The sequence below is a fragment of the Engystomops pustulosus genome, chromosome 9 (genome assembly GCF_040894005.1).
Source record: "Engystomops pustulosus chromosome 9, aEngPut4.maternal, whole genome shotgun sequence".
NCBI classification, from domain to species: Eukaryota; Metazoa; Chordata; class Amphibia; order Anura; family Leptodactylidae; genus Engystomops; species Engystomops pustulosus.
The window spans coordinates 26,626,447-26,648,443 of NC_092419.1; the positions used below are offsets into that span (position 1 = coordinate 26,626,447).

The window sequence follows — 21,997 nt, forward strand, 5'->3', positions numbered from 1 at the left end:
ATATGGCAATATAAGATGTAGCATGAAGGTTCGGGGCTACATACTACATACATAAGGTTATGCTTACCACCTCCATCAACTCCACTGATTCCAGGAGAGCAGAAATTTTCTTGTTAGTCACCATTATTTCCAAACTGGGCCGGATCAAATAAGTGACAGAGATAGGGCATTGGACTGTCTGACCCCGCCATCTCTGTCTCTTATTTGGTCCTGCCCAGTTGACAGAAGGAAGGAAAAAGTATTGATTTCAATGTACCATTGGGCCTATAGTGAAACTATACCTGAATCAGTGAGGTGGTACCTATGGAGTTGGGGTTGATTTACATGGTGAAAGGTTCTTTTTGTCAAGGGTCAGGAATTAAAAAACATGACCATATAACGTAAACCTCTGGCAGCTGCATAAAGTACAGTGACCACAAACCCATGTGAACCAATGTCATACTCTTATATAAGCTACTCTGTCATCTCCACCATTCTGAAAACAACCTACCTGGCAGGCTCAGGCTGGCCCACTGGTAGACCCGTAGACTGGTGGGCCCTGATGCATGGTGCTATGGCAGGGGCCTCCATCCCCATTGGGACATTTGCCAGTAGTTGTGATAATACTCAGTGTGGCCAGAACCGGTTGCTCGAGTATAATTGCTGGTGCTGACACCCTCAATAGCATCTGTGTCTTTATGCTATTGACAAAGAGAGTGACATTATCAGGAGACTTCCCTGCACGCAACACACTCTGACCCAGGAAGCAGTGCTGCATGCTGATGACATCACACGGCCACACTACCTGCACCATCTGACTCCCGCTCAGCCAGGAGACAGGAAGACGTCACTGGTGAAGTCTACAGTAAATAAATTATTTGGAGGTGGCAATATATGTATTAGTACTGTAGGCCTCTAGAACTATTAATTGGAGGGGGGGCCCTGGGACATTTTCCCTAAACAACCTCCATAGCGTTGTACCCAACAGAAATAAGTTTCAGACTATGTCACTGTCTGGGGAAAAAATTGAGCTTGTTGTAATGTATCGGGTGTCTTCTGCCGTTGGTCAACGTGGTGTCCACAATGATGAAATTGTCTTGTGTGGTGATAATTATGGTAAAGAAAAAGTAGACCCCATTTCTTATTATGGACCACTCTTTTATTTGGTGAAGTCAGAATTCAACTGCCCAATCATTTAATGTGATAGAACCAGTTTTGTCTATTTACTACACAAGTAATTTTGGTCAAGACAATTGTGAAAATGTATGAAGGAGTCAGGATATTGCTGTTGGGTGATCGAAAGTTGAGCTACCAGATGTTTTGGTGAGGCTATTATTTTATGGTGTAGGACTCTCCTTGAGTCATCTGACACATGACGTTACGTGAATAAAAGATCGGCCATATTAAATTTCAAAGGTCAATCTGATTCATTTAAAATTTACATATATTTTTCATCTATTCCTTCCCTTTGTTGAGTTGTGTGTATGGTATCACATCCAGCCCTCCAATAACCCTGCTCACCACTGATGATGTACAAAACCCTAGAAACGTGTCTAGAGATGGGCGCCTCCGTCTTTTCTAGTATTAATTAATTTGCATGCCTAATTTTAGTGAGGAATTCTGGTGTATCTTTTATCCTATTAAGTTTTTCCTCAAGTGTTTCATTGCAATTGTTTTTGGATTTATAGATTATATTGATTGACAATGGATTAACCACTATTTGGGGTTTCTTAGAGATCTTGAAACAGGTTCATCCAGACACCCATCCCAGATGCATTGTGTCTATATTTAGTGGATTTAATCTTCCCAGATTATCCATCTTCTCCACATACACAATAAAAGATACTATATGACATCTGCTATAGCAAGCGGCCGGCACACCCTAACACCCCCTCCCACTATAGGTATATATGAGATCCGCGCTCTATCAGAGGTCTTACCCTCCATAGCAGACAGTCTGGGTTGTATGAGCTTGGTAAAATACGTTTCAAATACTTTGAGTATCGATGGCTTTTTATGGGACTGGTGCAATTCTGATCCTGGGCCTAAGCATATTCATCACTGGTAAGAAAAGATACTTTATATTATTTAATGTATGTTAGTCTTCTACGATGTCCTGGGTTGAAATTTGAAAGGGAATATGTAGAAACTATATTTGTAGTTTCAAAATTTAACTCTAAAAACATATTGGGGTAGGTGGTCTTCCCCCAAGTGTTTGTTATAGAGGCAAGAAACTCACCCTTATATTGAGTATTAAGAATAATATTGTACTTTTTTTGCAATATATGTTGTATTTTATGTGTTGTATTAAGACCTACAACCATTTTGTTTAGGTCTGAATATAAATATCTCCATGGTTACAGACTACAAACAAATCCAGTCTGTAGTCAGATCCTTCAGAAATGTCTTACTTAGTTTAATGTACTCTCACCTTAAACCATGGAGACACATAGGACCACATTTATCAAACTATGTGCAGTGTGCCTCCCTAATGTGCAGATTATTGAATACTGACGCCCGGTCTTCATTAATCTGGCGTCCCCTGCACTGCTCGGGAAGTGTGCGCCAACATTTTTGTGGTGCACCTTTAACATAGATCGTGTAACACAATTCTGTCAAGTTGCAGTAATAAATGTGGTGCCCAGACCGATTCTGCCGGGACAGCCATTTTGAGGAGGACATCATAGGGAGTGACGATCCTCCCCAAAATGTCTGACACAGACATTTAAATGCCAGGCATATGAACATTTAACACCTGCATCAGTGCTGGCACTGGTGAGGGGTCCGGTTTGGGGTTTACAAATTTGTGCAGTGTACTGTGGGTGTGGGTAAATTTTGGAAATTTAATATTTATGAATTTAGCACAAGGGCCTATTAAATCATTGCATTTCAGGGGATATATGTATAAAACACAGATAGAATTACATTTTTGTAAATAGTGTAGGAGGCCCCACCACTTCTCCCAAAGTCTCATCCTACCTATTTTTGTAAATGAGGTGGATGGCATAAAAGTGTAAAGAAATCTTGAATGAACTTGCAAGTTCTTTTCAAAGAAAAAGGTTCAGATACATTTTTGCTACTTTTATGCCAAAATTAGTGGATTTTAGTAAATATCCCCACTGTCTTTCCCCTACTATAATGGGGAAAATTTGTCATGGTGGGATTCCTGGAGTCTTTGTATAGAATGATGCAAAATGTGTTATTAATCCATTGATTTATCGATTTATCTTTCTTTCTAGTTCCGACAGTGGAAGGCCAGACGCCCATCCCGTTCTCTCTTTACAACGCCATCAATGACTTTCTTAATGCTTTAACAATTTTAGGAAATCAATTTTCCCTCCATCCAACCAGTTCTACAGTGTCAACAATGACTACACCAACTACCCCTTCAACCTCAAATACATCTACCAAATCGGCAATGTCAAGTAGTTTGACATCAACCACTAAACCATTATCGAGCAGTCCAACATCAACCACTAGACCAGTATCAAGCAGTCCAACATCGACCACTAAACCAGTATCGAGCAGTCCAACATCGACCACTAAACCAGTATCAAGCAGTCCAACATCGACCACTAAGCCAGTATCGAGCAGTCCAACATCGACCACTAAACCAGTATCAAGCAGTCCAACATCAACCACTAAACTAGTATCGAGCAGTCCAACATCGACCACTAAACCAGTATCAAGCAGTCCAACATCAACCACTAAACCAGTATCAAGCAGTCCAACATCAACCACTAAACCAGTATCAAGCAGTCCAACATCAACCACTAAACCAGTATCGAGCAGTCCAACATCAACCACTAAACCCCCAAGCACATATCCCCCACTATCCATCAATATAACAGGGTCATCTTCTACAACCACCAGCATGCCATCATCAACCAGCAAGATCCTATCTACAATCACCAGTGGAATTACCACAAAGACATCAACCATAAGTACTAGTACTCAAGCCACCACCATTGTATTTACCAGTACTATTCCCAGTGCAAGTACAATTAAGCGAGACGGTAAGTCAATAACCATGGAGAGTGAGTGCTCAATATAATATTTAATTAAAAATTTCCTCATTTCTTTTAAATTTGGGGCAAGGGGGTTCCATGGCTCTTTAAGTTTCCTGAGGTATCCATTGGTCTTCAAAAATTAAAGTTCTTCCATAACGCCGAGGCCCTTTTTTTCGTTCTTGCGTTTCCATTTTTCACTCCCCACCTTCAAAAATCCATAACTTTTTTATTTTCCCGTGTACAGAGCTGTGTGAGGGCTTGTTTTCTGTGTAACAAATTGCACATCATAGTGATGGTATTTAATATTCCATGCCATGTACTGGGAAGCGGGGAAAAAATCCACATGCAGTGAAAATGTGTGAAAAACGCATTTGCGCCATTTTCTTGTGGGGTTGGATTTTATGGCTTTCACTGGACGCCCCAAATGACAGGTCTACATTACTCTTTGGGTCGGTAAGATTACGTGGATACCAAATTTATATTGGTTTTATAAATTTGTTTCATACATACAAAAAAATTAAAACCGCCTGTACAAAAAAAACCATTTCTTCATTTTGCCATCTTCTGGCGCTAATAACTTGTTCATACTTCGGTGCACGGAGCTGTTTGTGGTGTAATTTTTGCAACTTTTGATGATGTTTTCAATGCTTCCATTTTGAAGACAGTACGGCCTTTTGATCACTTTTTATATTTAGTGGCATTTTTTACTTTGGTCGCTATTTGCCGTTGCTGGGGTTCAACATCGGGAATAATAATACTGTATATACTCGAGTATAAGCCAACCCAAGTATAAGCCGAGACCCCTAATTTTACCACCAAAAACTGGGAAAACCTATTGACTTGAGGGTGTGAAATGCATTGGTCACAGACACCCCCCCCCCCTCAGTATATAGCCAGCCAGCCCCCTATAGTATACAGCCTGCCCCCAGTAGTATACAGCCACCCCTGCCTGCCCCCAGTAGTTTACAGCCTGCCCCCAGACATATACAGCACTGCCCAGCCTGCCCCCAGTAGTATACAGCACAGCCCAGCCTGCCCCCAGTAGTATACAGCACAGCCCAGCCAGCCCCCCGTAGTATACAGCACTGCCCAGCCAGCACCCAGTAGTATACAGCACAGCCCAGCCTGCCCCCAGTAGTATACAGCACAGCCCAGCCTGCCCCCAGTAGCATACAGCACAGCCCAGCCAGCCCCCAGTAGCATACAGCACAGCCCAGACAGCCCCCAGTAGTATACAGCACAGCCCAGCCAGTCCCCAGTAGTATACAGCACAGCCCAGGCAGCCCCCAGTAGTATACAGCACAGCACAGCCAGCCCCCAGTAGTGTACAGCACTGCCCAGCCTGCCCCCAGTAGTATACAGCACTGCCCAGCCTGCCCCCAGTAGTATACAGCACAGCCCAGCCTGCCCCCAGTAGTATACAGCACAGCCCAGCATTAAAAAAAACAACTTATATACTCACGCTCCCGTGGCCCCGATGTGCAGTGCTGCTCCCCCAATGTCCGCACGGCTCGTCTTCTGGCTTCCGCGCCCGTCTTCTGTCTTCTCTAACATTGTGCTGGGCGCCGCCATTGCTCTCTCCCGCCCAGCACAATGTTAGAGAAGAAAGAAGACGGGCACGGAAGCCAGAAGAGGACCCGCGCGGACATCGGGGAAGCAGCGCTGCGCATTGGGGCCACCGGAGGGTGAGTATATAAGTTTATTCTTTCTTAAGTATTTTTTAAGTGGGGCGTGCTTGTATTGACTCGTGTATAAGCCAAGGGGACGTTTTCAGCACATTTTTTGTGCTGAAAAACTCGGCTTATACACTAGTATATTCGGTAATTGGACATTTTTATGATTTTTACTGTTTATTTATATAAGTTCTAGGGAAAGGGTGTGATTTGCATTTTTAGGGGTTTTTAATTACATTTTTTTTAAACTTTTTAATTTAATTAATTTTTTTACTATTTTTCAGACCCCTTAGGGTACTTTAACCCTAGGTTGTCTGATTAATCCTACCATATACTGCCAGACTACAGTATGGCAGTATATGAGGATTTACCACATCATTTATTACAACGTGCAAATCGCAGATTGAAATGAATGAGTTAAAACGAGACAGCCTCGGGTCTTCGTAAGACCTCCGTAATATCCTATTGCCCGTGTGACACTGGAATTTTAATGAATAAAAAGCTTTGCTGAAGGCATTTACATGGTTAAGACCTGTGAACGGTGCCAGCACTAACCACGGGTGTTACCTGTGTGTGTTTGCTGCAATATGCAGTAAACACCTACCTTGTCTGGAGAAGGCTCAGCCGGTAAGCCCTCTCCATACATTCGCAGCCGACACTTTATGTCAAATGTCAGTAAGGGGTTAAAATCAGCTCAAGTAGGAGTTGATTAATGGTTAAAAAGCATTGAATGAATTCATGCCAGCTTAATTACAATTAATAGACTAGAAGCCTTCAATGTGGCATGAGGGACCTTAAGTCTGCCATTGGGCCTAGTTGTTTTAATGCTAAGACTCAGCTTTGGGCAAGGTTGTAGGGTGCTCATCGCTCCACCTGTGGCAAGTTTAATTCGTCACAACAATAGATTTACCCTCCCTGAGACTACAATGTAGCAATGGGCCAATGTACCAGGAGATAAATACGATCCAGGAGAAGACAACCACTTTCGGTGGTGACATTATGAGAAGAGGTGGACATATTGGATATAGATGGAGGGTGGTCCTCACTCTCAACTTTGGAGGGGTCAAGAAATAGAAAATATAATAAAATCATAAGCTCATGATCATCTCTTCTTATTTTGCCTCTGCAGCTAACGCAGGTCTTTCTGTACTACCACGACTTTCCATACTTGTCCTGTCCTTGGCGTGGATCTTCATGGCAGTTCTGTGAGGTCATTTTATTCAAGGTAATGCAATTATTGTGACCCAAAAATAGCATGTTCTATGCTGGGTGGGGGATGGATGACTTAGGTCTCCTGCAATATCTATTTGTTACTATACTGGAGGTCCAGCAGGTATATGAAGAATTGCTTACAGGCAGTGCATCATGGGAAATATGCAGATAATCTCTGGTCAGCACAGCTGTTTCTTGTTATGGCATCTCATCAGATACTGGAGGAATGAGATGCCCCCAGGCAATAAGAGTCTATTTATTTGTAGAAATAAAGCACATGTGCATAAACAAACTATATACAGGATAGGAGTAGTAGTACTGTGCTGTGCCCATATATACACTATAGGAGGAGTAGTACTGTGCCCATATATACAGGATATGTATAGTAGTACTGTACACATATATACAGGATAGGAGTGGTAGTACTGTGCTGTGCCCATATAAACACTATAGAGGTAGTAGTACTGTTCTGTGTCCATATATACACTATAGGGGTAGTAGTACTGTGCTGTGTCCATGTATACACTATAGGGGTAGTAGTACTGTGCTGTGTCTATATATACAGGATAAGCGTAGTAGTAATGTGCTATGCCCATATATACAGGATAGGAGTGGTAGTACTGTGCTGTGCCCATATAAACACTATAGAGGTAGTAGTACTGTTCTGTGTCCATATATACACTATAGGGGTAGTAGTACTGTGCTGTGCCCATGTATACACTATAGGGGTAGTAGTACTGTGCTGTGTCTATATATACAGGATAAGCGTAGTAGTAATGTGCTATGCCCATATATACAGGATAGGAGTGGTAGTACTGTGCTGTGCCCATATAAACACTATAGAGGTAGTAGTACTATTCTGTGTCCATATATACACTATAGGGGTAGTAGTACTGTGCTGTGCCCATGTATACACTATAGGGGTAGTAGTACTGTGCTGTGTCTATATATACAGGATAAGCGTAGTAGTAATGTGCTATGCCCATATATACAGGATAGGAGTAGTAGTACTGTGCTGTGCCCATATATATATACAGGATAGGAATAGAAGTACTGTGCTGTGCCCATATATACAGGATAGGAGTAGTAGTACTGTGCTGGGTCCATATATACAGGATAGGAGTAGTAGTACTGTGTTGTGTCCATATATACATGATAGGAGTAGTAGTACTGTGCTGTGCTCTTACATACAGGATAGGAGTAGTAGTACTGTGCTGTGCTCTTACATACAGGATAGGAGTAGTAGTACTGTGCTGTGCTCATACATACAGGATAGGAGTAGTAGTACTCTTCTGTGCCCATACATACAGGATAGGAGTAGTAGTACTGTGCTGTGCCTATATATAGCGGATTGTAGCTGTAGTACTGTGCTGTGTTCATTTATACAGGATAGGAGTAGTAGTACTGTACTGTGCTCATACATACAGGATAGGAGTAGTAGTACTGTGCTGTGCTAATACATACAGGATAGGAGTAGTAGTACTGTGCTGTGCTCATACATACAGGATAGGAGTAGTAGTACTGTGCTGTGCCTATATGTACTGGAATGTAGCTGTAGTACTCTGCTGTGCTCATACGTACAGGATAGGAGTAGTAGTACTGTACTGTGCTCATACATACAGGATAGGAGTACTAGTACTGTGCCCATACATACATGATAGGAGTAGCAGTAGTAATAGTAGTTCTTTTTTCAGGGTATAAGAGTTTGTTTATAAATTATGATGATACCAGATAAATTCACTGATCCTTTTTTTTTCCCTTAGACTTTGACAGCCAATTTTCTATTGAAATTTTCCTGGATCGGAGAGACGAGAATATTTCCAGACTTCTGTATCTCCTCCACTTTGGTCTCAGATGACACCTTGTTCATAGTCGCGCCTCCTGGGGACATCTAGTGGGCAGAATGATACTGCAATCAATAAGGCACATCTCAGATTTTGCAACAATATTACTTTTTCCTAAAGGAAAGTGGGAAAACATTTCATAAAACAAATTCTAACTTCCATTATAATTGTAATAATCGCTGATAGCATCCAACAGAAGTCCGGACGTCGCATTGAATGTAGACTGTACTCCAGTTGTCTCCTCTAATCGTGGGCAAACTAATAATGACCTTCTAAACCAAATAATCCTGGATAACATGAATCTTACAGGGGTATTCCTGTAATATGAAGTCACCCTCAAGAGACCCTCGTGGATGATGAAAATTGGAATCCCAAAGTGGTGATAGAACATTCACAGAACATTAACATTGTACATAATAAAAATTAACAAACATAATAAACAAAATATAAAATAAAACCTTCATGTAAAAATTGACTATACTGACTCAGGTTTACCTTTCATAAAAGTTTTACTTAAACTCCTAAACTTTCTGTTTCTCCAATTTTTATATGGCACAAACATATTTAGGCAAAAAAAAAAAAAAAAACTTGTACACACCCTGTGGACCACTTATTATAGCTTTAGGGCTGTTTTTCTGACTTTTCATGCGAGGGGCGGTGCTTAAATGAAAAGGGCGGTACTTAAATGAAAGAGGCGGCGCTTATATGAAAGGGGCCAGGCTTTTTAGGAAAGGGTGTATCCCAAAATGAAACAATGTGCAGCAGAATTGTTTCTTAAAGGAAAAAACAATAGCAGTAAAGATCACCGCATCCACGTCCTTGCCAGCTTCCCTTTAGTCCCAAGTACACATAATGCACAGGCATAGACCCAGGTTACACAGTGCCTTTCGTCTGCTTTCCTCCCCGGGTTGGCGTTTTTCCGGCTGTACTCGTCAATGAGGCACACGAATAGCAGCTGATTCCAGGTGAACGGGTTCAGTCTTCCGACTGGGAACTCGTACCACCTTGCTAGTGGTTCCGCTGGTCTCAGAGTTGCCACGGCTCCATCCCCAAGGGAGAAAACAAGACGCAATAGTGCAGACAGGCTTTTCTATTGAATATTTAGATATACTCACAAAAAATAAGATAAAAACAGGCCTTCAAAATGAATTATTAAAACCACATTCGGTTCTCCTTGACCAACTCAGAGTTTTGCCTGCACGGCTTCTTCCGGGGCTTGAAAGTCGGGCAAGGAGGACCGAACGTGCGTTTTAATGAGTGCTGTCTGTTTTAGCACCCAAAAGTATTGTACTGTCATGTGGGTGGTCCCAGGCCTTCTCTTCTAGCCCCAGATCACTCACCTGACAGAAGAACGGGAATGGTGAGGTCTAAAAAATAAAATTCCAACTGTGTATCAGTGTAACAAGACCAATTAGTTGAAGATGTTGAAAGTGGTAAATGTTCTCCTTTAAATGTAAATGTATACTGTAGGAGGTGGAGCCACCAGGTCGAGATGGGGACGGGCAAAGCCGTAGTCAGGATGTAAGTTGGCTGATGACTTTCTTACTTAGCCTACACAAAATGTCAAAAATTTCTACCAAAATTATTGACCATTATTGGTTTTGATTTACTGTCAGGTGGGTAGTAAAGGTAGGATATTCTAAAATTTTTAACAAAAATTATTGACAGTGATCACTTTTTGTCAGGTAGGCAGGCAAGAGGGAAATTTAAGACTGCCACTCAAAACGCTTGTCTTACTAAATTCCCCTCATTGTACTTAAGGTTAATGGCGAATTTTGGTTCATGCGATTTATTTTTTTAAAACTGAAAATTTGGCAAACATTTTGAAACATTTGCAATTTTCAAAATTATCTCCTTTTCAGACAAATAGTTTTACCACCCAAATTAGTTACTAACATTTCCCTTATGTCTGCTTTATGTTTTCATCATCTTAAAATCGTCTTAATATTTTATTACGATGTTACACAACTTGCAACCAGTTTAAAATTTTATTATGCAGGGGATAGGGTCTAACAGAGACGAGAACCCTCGTCGCTCCATCAGACTAATGGAGCACATGGCTGCGCATGACCGTTCTGCTCCATTACTCCATGACCGGTCATGTGCAGCCATCTGCTCCATTAATTTGATGGAGCAAAGAGGGGTACGACGAACCCCTCGTTTTCGTGATCTGTGGGGATCTCAGCACTGAGACCCCCACAAATCAGCAAGTTAGGCTCTATCCTGTGTTTGTGGAAAAAAATCCCTTTAAGGGCTTGTTTTTACTAGGACATGTTATACTTTAGACTATTATTGCTCTGGATTACATACATTTTTTTTGATCAATTTTTAATTTTTTGTGATAGGTAATTTTTGGTAAGTTTAACAATTTTCATGGTGCGAGTTCAATAACGATTTTGGTATATTGTACGGGTCATTATTGACACAAATGTGAGGTTTGTGTGGTTATTTTCCCTTTTTTTCCTTTACATGTAACTTTCTCTGTGGTCGTTACACATCTGTCATCCCATTTTCCCAATGCCGATTCGGCTCCGGTGATGAGTGCTAATTAACTGTGCGCTCCAATGTACAAGTACGGTGCTGAGCGGCAAGGGGTTAAATGGATTGAAGTTGGTGGAAGTGGTAAAAGTTCTCTTTTAAATGTATGCTTCTTTTGAAGGAAACTATTTCTACACAAATTATTGGCAATTTTTTTTGGTGGACCCGTCCTCCGACACACTACTTACCTTTAAGACAAACTAATCTGTCAATCTCAACCACTTCTAAGAGATCGGTCAGCTTTGCTTATTATGTGTAAAGTCTCGTTAGTTGTTTTACTGTTTTTGACCGTGGGTGTAGTATTGTATCGGCCAAGTTCCCAGCCTTAAGGGCGTCATGTTTTTTTTCAGAAATACAGATTCTTGCTTAGATCTAGTTAATAATAACAGACATTTTACGTCAAATAAAGCAGAGAATAGGCTAAGGTTATTTTTAATACCCTGGAGAATGAATGCGTGTGAGTAGTGAATGGCACCTGAGGAAGGTGAACTACCGATAAGGATGAAGTGGTCAATTCACAAAAGGAAAGGTGATTGATCACAGATCAGAGGTCAAGCTGAACCAACACCGGGGCGTGTGTACCTATGATAACACATAATACATGTCATATCAATACAAGAGCTGATAACATGAACAAGCTCAGAATAGAGCACGACGCATGATACCTCTATTACTCACTCTTCTGTATTGGTTACCGCGACCAAGTGGCGCAAGTGACCTAAACATATAGATCCACCCTTTCCAGAGCTCGGAAATAGCATGACCCAAGGAAGACCTGCATCCAACATATTTCACAGGGTTGAATCATATCTGACCCAGTTTTATAAATTGAGATAAATGTTGGAGCTTCTTGGACAATGGTTTCAAATAGACTTATCCTACACAAACCAGATCAGTCATAGGTCAGTTTTCCAGGTTATAATAACATTATGGGGCACATTTACTTACCCGGTCCTGTTGCGATCCCCGATCCGGATGGTCCGACAAAGATGAAATCCACAGCGATTCACCAACATCGCGCACCCGATATCCTGCTTGTGTCGCTTCCCCGCTGAGGTATCATCATAGTATATCATAGTATATAAGGCTGGAAGGAGACTCAAGTCCATCAAGTCCAACCTTCAAGAATTAAATAAATGTTTTATCCCCATAACCCGTGATATTTTTTCGCTCCAGAAAGTCATCCAGGCCTCTCTTGAACATGTACATAGAGTCCGCCATAACAACCTCCTGCGGCAGAGAGTTCCACAGTCTCACTGCTCTTACAGTAAAGAACCTTTGTCTATGGTGATGGTAGAATCGCCTCTCCTCTAGGCGTAGAGGATGCCCCCTTGTCCTGGTCACAGGCCTAGGTATAAAAAGATCTTTGGAGAGATCCTTGTACTGTCCGTTCAGGTATTTGTACATTGTAATGAGGTCTCCCCTCAGTCGTCTTTTTTCTAAACTGAATAATCCCAAATTTTGTACTCTGTCATTGTATTCTAGTCCCCCCATTCCCCTAATAATCCTGGTTGCTCTCCTCTGCACCCGTTCCAGCTCTACTATATCCTTTTTATACACTGGTGCCCAAAACTGTACACAATATTCCATGTGTGGTCTGACCAGGGATTTGTATAAGGGCAGAACTATGTCTTTATCATGAGAATCTATTCCTCTCTTGATACATCCCATTATTTTATTTGCTTTAGCAGCAGCCGCCTGGCTCTGGTCACTAAAATTAAGTTTACCATCCACCAATACCCCCAAGTCCTTTTCAGCTTCAGTTTTACTAAGTAATTGACCGTTTAGAACATAATTATACTTTTTGTTTCCATGGCCCAAGTGCATAACTTTACATTTATCTACATTAAACCTCATCAACCATTTCTCTGCCCATCCCTCAAGCTTCCACAAATCCCTCTGTAATGCTAAACTATCGACCTCAGTATTTATTACTTTACACAGCTTAGTATCATCTGCAAATATTGAAACTTGACTGTGTAAACCCACTACAAGGTCATTAATAAAAATATTAAAAAGAAGTGGCCCCAATACTGACCCCTGTGGCACTCCACTGGTAACATCAACCCAATCTGAGAATGTGCCATTAATGACGACCCTCTGTTTTCTATCACTAAGCCAATTACTTACCCAAATACACAGATTTTCTCCTATTCCCAGCAGTCTCATTTTATATACCAACCTTTTATGTGGCACGGTGTCAAATGCCTTTGAAAAGTCCAGATATACAACATCCACAGCGTCCCCCAGATCCAGTCTTGAACTTACCTCCTCGTAGAAATCAATCAGATTAGTCTGACAGGACCGATCTCTCATAAACCCATGCTGACGCTTGGTTATAAGGTTGTGCACAGTGAGATACTCCAGGATAGCATCTCTGATAAACCCCTCAAATATTTTCCCCACCACAGCAGTTAGACTCACGGGTCTGTAGTTTCCAGGATCACTATTTGATCCTTTTTTGTATATTGGTACCACATTTGCTATGCGCCATTCCTGTGGAACATAACCAGTCCTCAGTGAATCTTCAAATATTAAAAACAACGATCTGTCTATCACCGTACATAATTCATGCAGAACCCGGGGGTGTATGACATTTGGCCCAGGTGATTTATCTATCTTAGTGGTTGCGAGGCGGCGCCGTACCTCTTCCTGGGTTAAACTGTTGACATTATAAAAAGAATTTACATTATTCCTCATTGTGTCTTCCACCAGGGGATTTTCCTGGGTAAAGACAGTTGAGAAGGCGACATTCAGTAGATTGGTCCTTTCCTCATCTCCTTCCACCATGACCCCCATGTTATTTCTAAGGGGACCCACACTCTCTGTTTTTAATTTCTTATCATTTATATACTTGAAAAATAATTTGGGATTATTTTTGCTCTCCCTGGCAATATTTCTCTCAGTCTCTATTTTTGCGGCCTTTATCTGCTTTTTACAGGATTTATTTTTCTCTCTATAATCCTGTAATGCCTCATCGCTACCTTCACGTTTTAGCACCTTAAACGCTTTATCTTTCTCGCTTATTGCTTTCCTTACAAGACTAGTTAGCCACATAGGCTTTTTCTCGTTCCTTTTATGCTTTTTCCCATAAGGTATGTGTTTCTCACAGGACTTTTTCAGAATATATGAGAAAAAGCCCCATTTTTGGGGGGAGCTTTTGTCTTTGAGAGCATTATCCCAGTCTATGCCTTTAAGGTCTTCCCTTAGTTGATGAAAATTTGCCCTCCTGAAGTTTAGAGTGTTGGTTGCCCCTTCACTAACGTGCTTAGTAAAGCGTAATACAAAATCAATGATATTATGATCACTATTCCCCAGGTTCCCTCCAACCTGTAGTTTTGATACCCTATCAGGTCTGTTGGGTCAGGTCTCCTTCATCCTGCTTTTCTGTGCCAAAATCCGATCGTGTGCGCCAAAAACCCCAGTTAAATGCGGCGCAAAATGGAAAAATTCGGGAAACCCGACGAAAATGTGTTCCACCGACCCTTAGTAAATGTGCCCCTATATGATTCTGCACTGAAGCAAATGTGTTTGCCCAGGTAAAAGACCTTCCACCACCATCAACTCATTGCATCCTTTAATATAAAGGTGACACTCCAATGTTCCGGTTCATGTGGAATTTTCTTTTTTGGCCAAAACCATTTCTAAAGAAGGTTTTGACACCCAATACACCAAGAAAGAGGTTGATGGTGACAAACTGTGTACTGTAGCCAAGGATCACGCATTTGTGGACTCCTGATTATTCCTTGGAGTCCTGTCTGGATCCAGCAGATGCAACCTTTGTAGAGCACAATCAGGGACCCACATTCTCATGATCACTGGAGGTCGCTGTGATTGGACCCCCTACTGATCAGACACCAATGGATATACAATCTCCATAAGGGATATATTTTGGATACTATATGTATACCAGTATTGTAACAGCTAAATAGAGAGTTTTGCAAGAATTCTTTCAAAGATTAACTAGTTGATGTTTTTAGAAGGTGTCGTGGTGATAATTCATTCCTGTTATCACAGACACTCCTTATACAGTGTGTTCAGTGGAATAGGTGTGATATAAATAACAGCATAGCGTTACTCAAATGTAGACTCATATCTGAAAAAGACAAGGAAAAATTGGGCAATTACAGTGACTACAGTGTCTACGTATAGTCCCCTATGCAAGAAGTCAAGAGATGCTCCACAGAAGACCATAGTGAAGGAATTTTTACCAGGAAGCAGAATAATTGCTGTCACGTCAACACAATAGAGACCGGTGTCATCATCTATTGTCCAAGTGACAAAATAGATCATAAATCATCATAGCATCATAAAAGATTGCCGATCCAGCAAAACCAGTAACTGATGAGAAATTCTGGAAGATCAATAGTGACACAACTGGTGGAGGAAGTAGCTTCTCCTCCTATGTGGGTTACAGCACAAATCCATATTGGTGAATACCTATGACATAATTGTACAAAACAAGATGTAACAGGTTGTTTTATAGCCTAAGACTAATCATATGAATCATTTCATATTTATCATAAAAAAATAAAAATATAATTTTTTTCAATACTTTTGTTACCCATGGTGAAAAAGTCTCCTGACCTCCAACTCCATCTTATAAATGAGATGATGGTCGGAATTCAACAAAGCTACATTTACGAACAAGAAGCCTATTTTCAGTGCTGTATAGGTTTAACCCCCTTACTGACATGTGCCATTGTCACGGGTGCTCCTGCGACCCACTTCTCGGGTCGCAGGCGCAACCGGGCCACCCTCTGCAGCGCCTGCTCTCCCCAACGTCACTTACCTCTTCACGCTCCTGCTCCTGTCCCAGTTTCCTAGGGCCGACACTCGTAAATTTAAAGGGCCAGCATGCCGCTGATTGGTGCTGCCCACTTCCAGCTATTGCTTAAAAGCTGGCTCCTCCCAGCATCCCCCACCGGATCTTTGTGCTCAATTCCTAAGAGAAAGCTGTTTCCTGTGACCTACTCCTGTGTATTGACCTCGTGTTGTGACCCCGGACCTGTTCCCGATTTTGCTCCTCTGCTGCCAGTCCTGACCTCTTGCTCCGTCTCTGACTCTGAACCGTTGCCGCCTGTCTTGACCTCCTCCCGACCACGAGCTTGCCTGTGGCTTGGTACCTCGACTTTGGCTGCCACCGCGGACAAGTCGCACCTGTGGAACGACCTGGTGGTACCAAGCCGCAGTAAGTCCAACCCGCTTTGTGGCGGACTCTGGTGAAAACCTAGTGCCACGTAGATTCCGGTCCCAGGTGTCAGCTTGTGTCCTCATCCGCGGTGGTCCAGGAGGTTAACTACCCTAGAAGCCTGACAGTCATAAAAGGCATTTAATGGAGTACGGAAAGGGTGCATTGGGTAGATCCCAACAGTGGTAAATAAAATATATGCTTCTTAGGAGCCTTTTTTCTGTAGATGACTTTTTTATTTTTGTGCAAATTAATCTCCTAGGCTCAAGGGGGCATCACTGGAGCCCTTCCACCCTCGAGCTATCTCAGTCCCCCTCCCGTTATCTGCTGTAAACACAGTATGAGCTTTGTGCCAACTGGATTCCTAGCACAGAACAGGAGGGGTGGTGAAGAAGAAGCAGGTAGCGGGAGGAGAAGGGCTCCTGCTGTATTTGGGCACTGCATATTGGCTTGGATCGAAACTCCTTATGATGTCATCAGGGAGTGACGATCCTCCGTTCCCATAACAGCATAAGTTTTTATAAGACTTTAGGATCTTCTTGTGCCAGTTGTACTAGAATATAGGCTATCAAATGATTATACATTGTGATGTTTATGTTGCATATGTATAAATTTTTGACAAACTTCATGCTGGGCCTTCATGTTAGGATGCTTGCTTCTTGCCCGATATCCCGTGAGGAGGCCCGTTTTTGTGATCTTTTGTGATTACCAATATATGTTTTTTTACACTTGTACCACTATTATAGTATCTGAATGTAGCCTCTTTATTCATTGCAGTGACACTTTCTATTTTTCTTGCATACTTACCGTAATTGTGCAGTGGGGGACCGGTTGTTCTTATCCCCTTTTTTTTAAGTGTTTTTATATTCACTTTTTGTAACCAATAAAATTGATTTGTTCTGTCATTGCATCTGCTTTTCTTATTTATTATATTTAAGACTTTAGGATCTGTAACAGGGTGCCATTGTTACAAACTGATACAAAATTCTCCAGATACAGCATTGCAATATATGTTAGGAATGATTTGGCACCCCTAGGCTTAAAGTCTACAAAATAATTTTAAAAAATGTTAATAGTTAAAAATAAAAAAAAAAAAAGTTATTTTCACCCTCTTTCCCTAGAACTGGTATAAAAATAAACAAATAAAGAAAGTGAACCCCATAATGGTGAATAACGTCCAAATTGCCACTTTTTTAGCCATTTTGCAACACATAAAAAAATGTAATAAAAAGTAATCAAAAGGTTGCACAATCTCCAAATTGGTAGCAATAAAAACATCAGCTCTTCCCACAAAAATGACACCTTACACAGTGATAAGGGGTTTGTTATACCTATAATCCCCCAATAGATCCCACCCCTGGACCCACCAGATAGCTATGACATATCCTGTCGATATTTCATAAACACTGTATATGAGATAAGACAAATACGCTAAGGTAAAACTAGTTTTAGTGTAGCTAAAATAATTTATGATCTATCTACAAGACAGATAGGTGGTAAATGATACATCCGATGGGGTCTGACTGATATCTCCTCACCACTCAATTTTGAGGAGTAGTGGTTGAGTATGAACTCAACTGTAAATTAGCAGCAGCACCTGAAGGCTTCTCTGTGCATTCATGGCGGGGCATGGATCATCGGTCTCAAAAGACACAACTTCTTCAGTCAGGGCCAGTGCCAGAACTGGGCATACCTGGGCAAATGCCATGTACCAGAGCTGCGCGGGGGCCCACATAGGGCTGTACATATTTCATCCATGGGGGTTAGTGGGGCTGTATCTAATGAATCCATAGGGTGTGAGGGTGGTTTATATAAAATAACCATGAGGGGGCTGTTTGCTATAATAAATAATGGAATATTTTAGGGAACAGGAGACTGTTTCAGTTTCTGAATTTTTAATGCTGCCACATGAGTTCACTGCAAAGGGGCCTACTGAGGCTCTGTCACCCAGGGGCCTATTGAAACCTGGAGCCGACCCTGTCTTGAGTCCAAGTAATTTCAGAACACCTCAAGACAGCAGCAGGGTCCTGGGCCAACACCTGACTAGTGCAGTCAACTCATCTAATGGAATCTCCATGACTTTTTACTTTTTCGAAACCTTCATACTTAAACTTAGTACAAGTCACATTTGTGCCACATTTCTACTACTGCAACATGGCTTGCCTTGGCATCCAAGTATAAAACCTGTGGGTCTAGAGCAGACTCCATATGGCCCAGACAAGCTAAGCCCAGTTGCCAGTGACCTTAAATATAAACCATACAATTACCTGTGTGTAAGATGTACACCTGACACAACACAAAGGAGTAGTCTGCTCTACTGGGTACATGCACAGGACATAGACATATTCACTGTAGTGATCACCGAGACATTGCAAAAGCTTGACATGCTAAAAATATAAACAGCTCACTAAAGAATAAGATTAAAAGTATACAGTTATTACATTTGGGGTTAATTTGGACCCCATCGCTGTACCATGGCAGAAATATTTAGAGATAATTTCCACTCTTTTTAATATAAGAAAATATCCTTCAACAGATATGATTATTGGGGTCAGATCATTGGAGCCCCTTTCATTCATGACTCCTGTTGCCCCCTCCCCATGAATGAATCAGTCTTCATAACTGTACAACAATGTTACGTTCAAAGTCAATGGATCTGATGGAGACAGGTAAACTAGGTACCACCTATACTGTAAAACAGGGAGGCAGATCCCTGGGCTATAATTGGTAGTAGTATCAGAAGGTGGATCCTTAGCAATTATCAAGTATACAATGAAGGTGCATTATTCTACGCCTCTGATACTCAAGTGTTTTGTAAAGAATTGGAATCCTTTTATTCTAGAATTCCTAGATGCTTCTGTGATGAGACAACGATACACGCGATGACACTTGATGACAGGTCTACAGTGGAGGTTAAAAGTTCTGGCTGATAACTGATTATTACATTGTTATGCAATTCTGTACATCACTACCTCCTAATAACCATTAAGTTTTCATTCATTGTCTTAGAGAACAGGAAAATCAGCTAAAACGGGCAACTCTGTGACCCTATTACTGCATCCCCACCGCAACCTCCACCGATCACAATGTTAGCTCTTCTTTCTGGTTTTATCACATCAACTAGTTGACCTGCCGATATAATCAGGGGACCTTTCCAAAGGTTGGTGGCTCTTCATTTGGTCATAAGCAGGCGTCTTTGTACATCTAAGGCTAGGTTCTTCTCTTACTACATCATTTTTCTTCAATCATGTGGCATCTTCCTGGTAACGGGTCACTAGCCTCAAATAAATGGGATGCTTCATTTACAAAGTCCATTGAAGAGCTTCATTTGTTTTCAGTTATTAATGGGGTATCCATGAGGTTTCTGGTTATCTGTGTCACCCATTGGAAGCATGGTCTTCAATAAAATGGCCGCCAACTGGCCGATAGCACAATACCCAAACAGGTCCCTTCCCCTGCTCTTGGATATGATCCACCATGTTTGGTTCACTGGCTCTACTGTGGCAAGATAGAGCAGTGTATAATACTCCATGCCTATGCATCGGGACACTTTGCAGCCTTCCATCAGAGCTATAGGTCAGGAGTCATAACATATATCTTCCACAAAACATCAAAATGAATCCAAGAGGCTTAGAAAGATCATCTCAATTTCTCTCTGTAGGAACCAAAATTTGGACAACATTCCATTATTTTTAATAGGCTTTAGGGGATTTTTTAATTTGCACTGTGTGGGTGCTTAAAGGAAACCTACCACTGCCCGCATGATGAAATCATGCGAGCAGACCACCCTGTAGGCTACTTAATGCTGATGCCGGCACATAGTTTAGTTAGGCTCGGCGAACTTTAGTTGAGCTAAAAAACTATTTTCTTACATATGTAAATGAGCCCACCGGTGCTACCCTACCTCACCTTCGGGCTGGCGATGGCTTCCGATGTTTAATTATTCCAGCCAACTTCAAATTACCCGTCCTCCTTCAGGTGCCGAGAGCCGTGACGTCACCAAGCTCTCGGCACTTATCGCGCATGTCTCGGACAGCCGGTCGGCGATAGGTGCCGAGAGCTTGGTGACGTCACGGCTCTCGGCACCTGAAGGAGGACAGGTAATTTGAAGTTGGCAGGAATAATTAAATATCGGAAGCCATCGCCAGCCCGAAGGTGAGGTAGGGTAGCACCGGAGGGCTATTTACATATGTAAGAAAATCGTTTTTTTAGTTCAACTAAAGTTCGCTGAGCCTAACTAAACTATGTGCCGGCATCAGCATTAAGTAGCCTACAGGGTGGTCTCATGCAAGCAGTGGTAGGTTTCCTTTAAAAGACATCTACCACTATGATCAATGATTGTAAACCAAGTACACTTACATACTGGTGTGTGCCTCCTCTGAAAGGATCTACTCTACTCTTAGCTTCTTATGCCCTGGTTTTTACAAAAAAAAAGGCTTTCAAAATGATGCAAATGAGCCTGAGAGGCTCCGTGCTTCATAGGTCTTGATGTAGCCTGGAGCCCCTCAGGCACTTGCATCATTTTAAAGGCCTTTTTATCTTAAACACAAGAGAATAGAAAGCTTAAAGAAGAACAGGTCCTGCCAGGGGAATTATCAATTACTATTGTTATTATCCTTATGGTAGTTGTCAATCATTTTTTATGACCATTTTGGTAAATCCTCCCTGGGGATGAGATCCCGAAGATGTTGTCAGGCTTGTTTAAAGGTCAGGAAGTCGTTACAAATTTTGTAATTTTAGGACACATCTTGCTTTCTACTATTTCTGTAATGTTACAAACCAAAATCCCATAAATACCACAAGAACTGCCACACGCCCATTCTTCGAAGGAATGTTACCCAACAAGAGGCACCCGGAATGACGTTACTCATTTAGGTATTGCTGATTTCTTTTATTTCAACTAGCCTGAGGGGCTACCATGGCCACATTGTGATCTGGCTTTACAGGCTGTTACACTGTCTCACCGTATCCCTGCAGGTGGTGAGACAGTGTAACTGCCTGTTACAGAGGGGCTAGGCTGGATGATATTGATATTCGGGCAAATCACAGCATCACTTCCAGAACTCCTGGTTCTTCTTCTTGGCATTGGTTGGATGTTTGGGATTGTTATCCTGCTGAAACTTAGGCATCTGCCTGTGTTACAGGACACCATTTACTGATGAAATCCCCAATTTCATTTGCTAAAATGTAACTGTCTTCTACCACCTCTCCATTGTAGCTGAGTCTTATTGTTACATCCCCTGCATAGCCTCTTAATATACTGTATCACCTGCCTGATCTAATCATACACTTTATCATAAACCTACAAAATCCTTGGTTTGGTGCAAGAGTACCCAGAAAAATCTAGAAGAGGCTACTGTAAACTAAGGGCACATCAATCTACCGTGTCAGATATGTTGGAGGCCATTCATTACATGTATTGTGACATTCCTTCTTCAAGTCTAGATTTACGTTACTCCTTGGCTAGCATTACTTATAGAATCTGTTTCTACCCTTGTAGCATGAATCCAGCAGAGTGGCCGCCCAGTAAACTCTGACATGTCCTATCTT

At 41.7% G+C, this 21,997-nt stretch overlaps 1 protein-coding gene across 1 annotated transcript; it reads left to right on the plus strand.

The window, feature by feature from the left end:
• Positions 1 to 772: 772 nt before the first annotated feature.
• On the plus strand, positions 773 to 6,881 carry LOC140076859 (uncharacterized). Its single transcript, XM_072123614.1, has 3 exons — positions 773 to 2,043; positions 3,219 to 3,995; positions 6,792 to 6,881. Exons 1-3 carry the CDS (start codon positions 1,986 to 1,988, stop codon positions 6,869 to 6,871), a joined length of 915 nt encoding a protein of 304 aa, XP_071979715.1. The 5' UTR covers positions 773 to 1,985; the 3' UTR covers positions 6,872 to 6,881.
• The last annotated feature ends 15,116 nt before the right edge of the window (positions 6,882 to 21,997 follow it).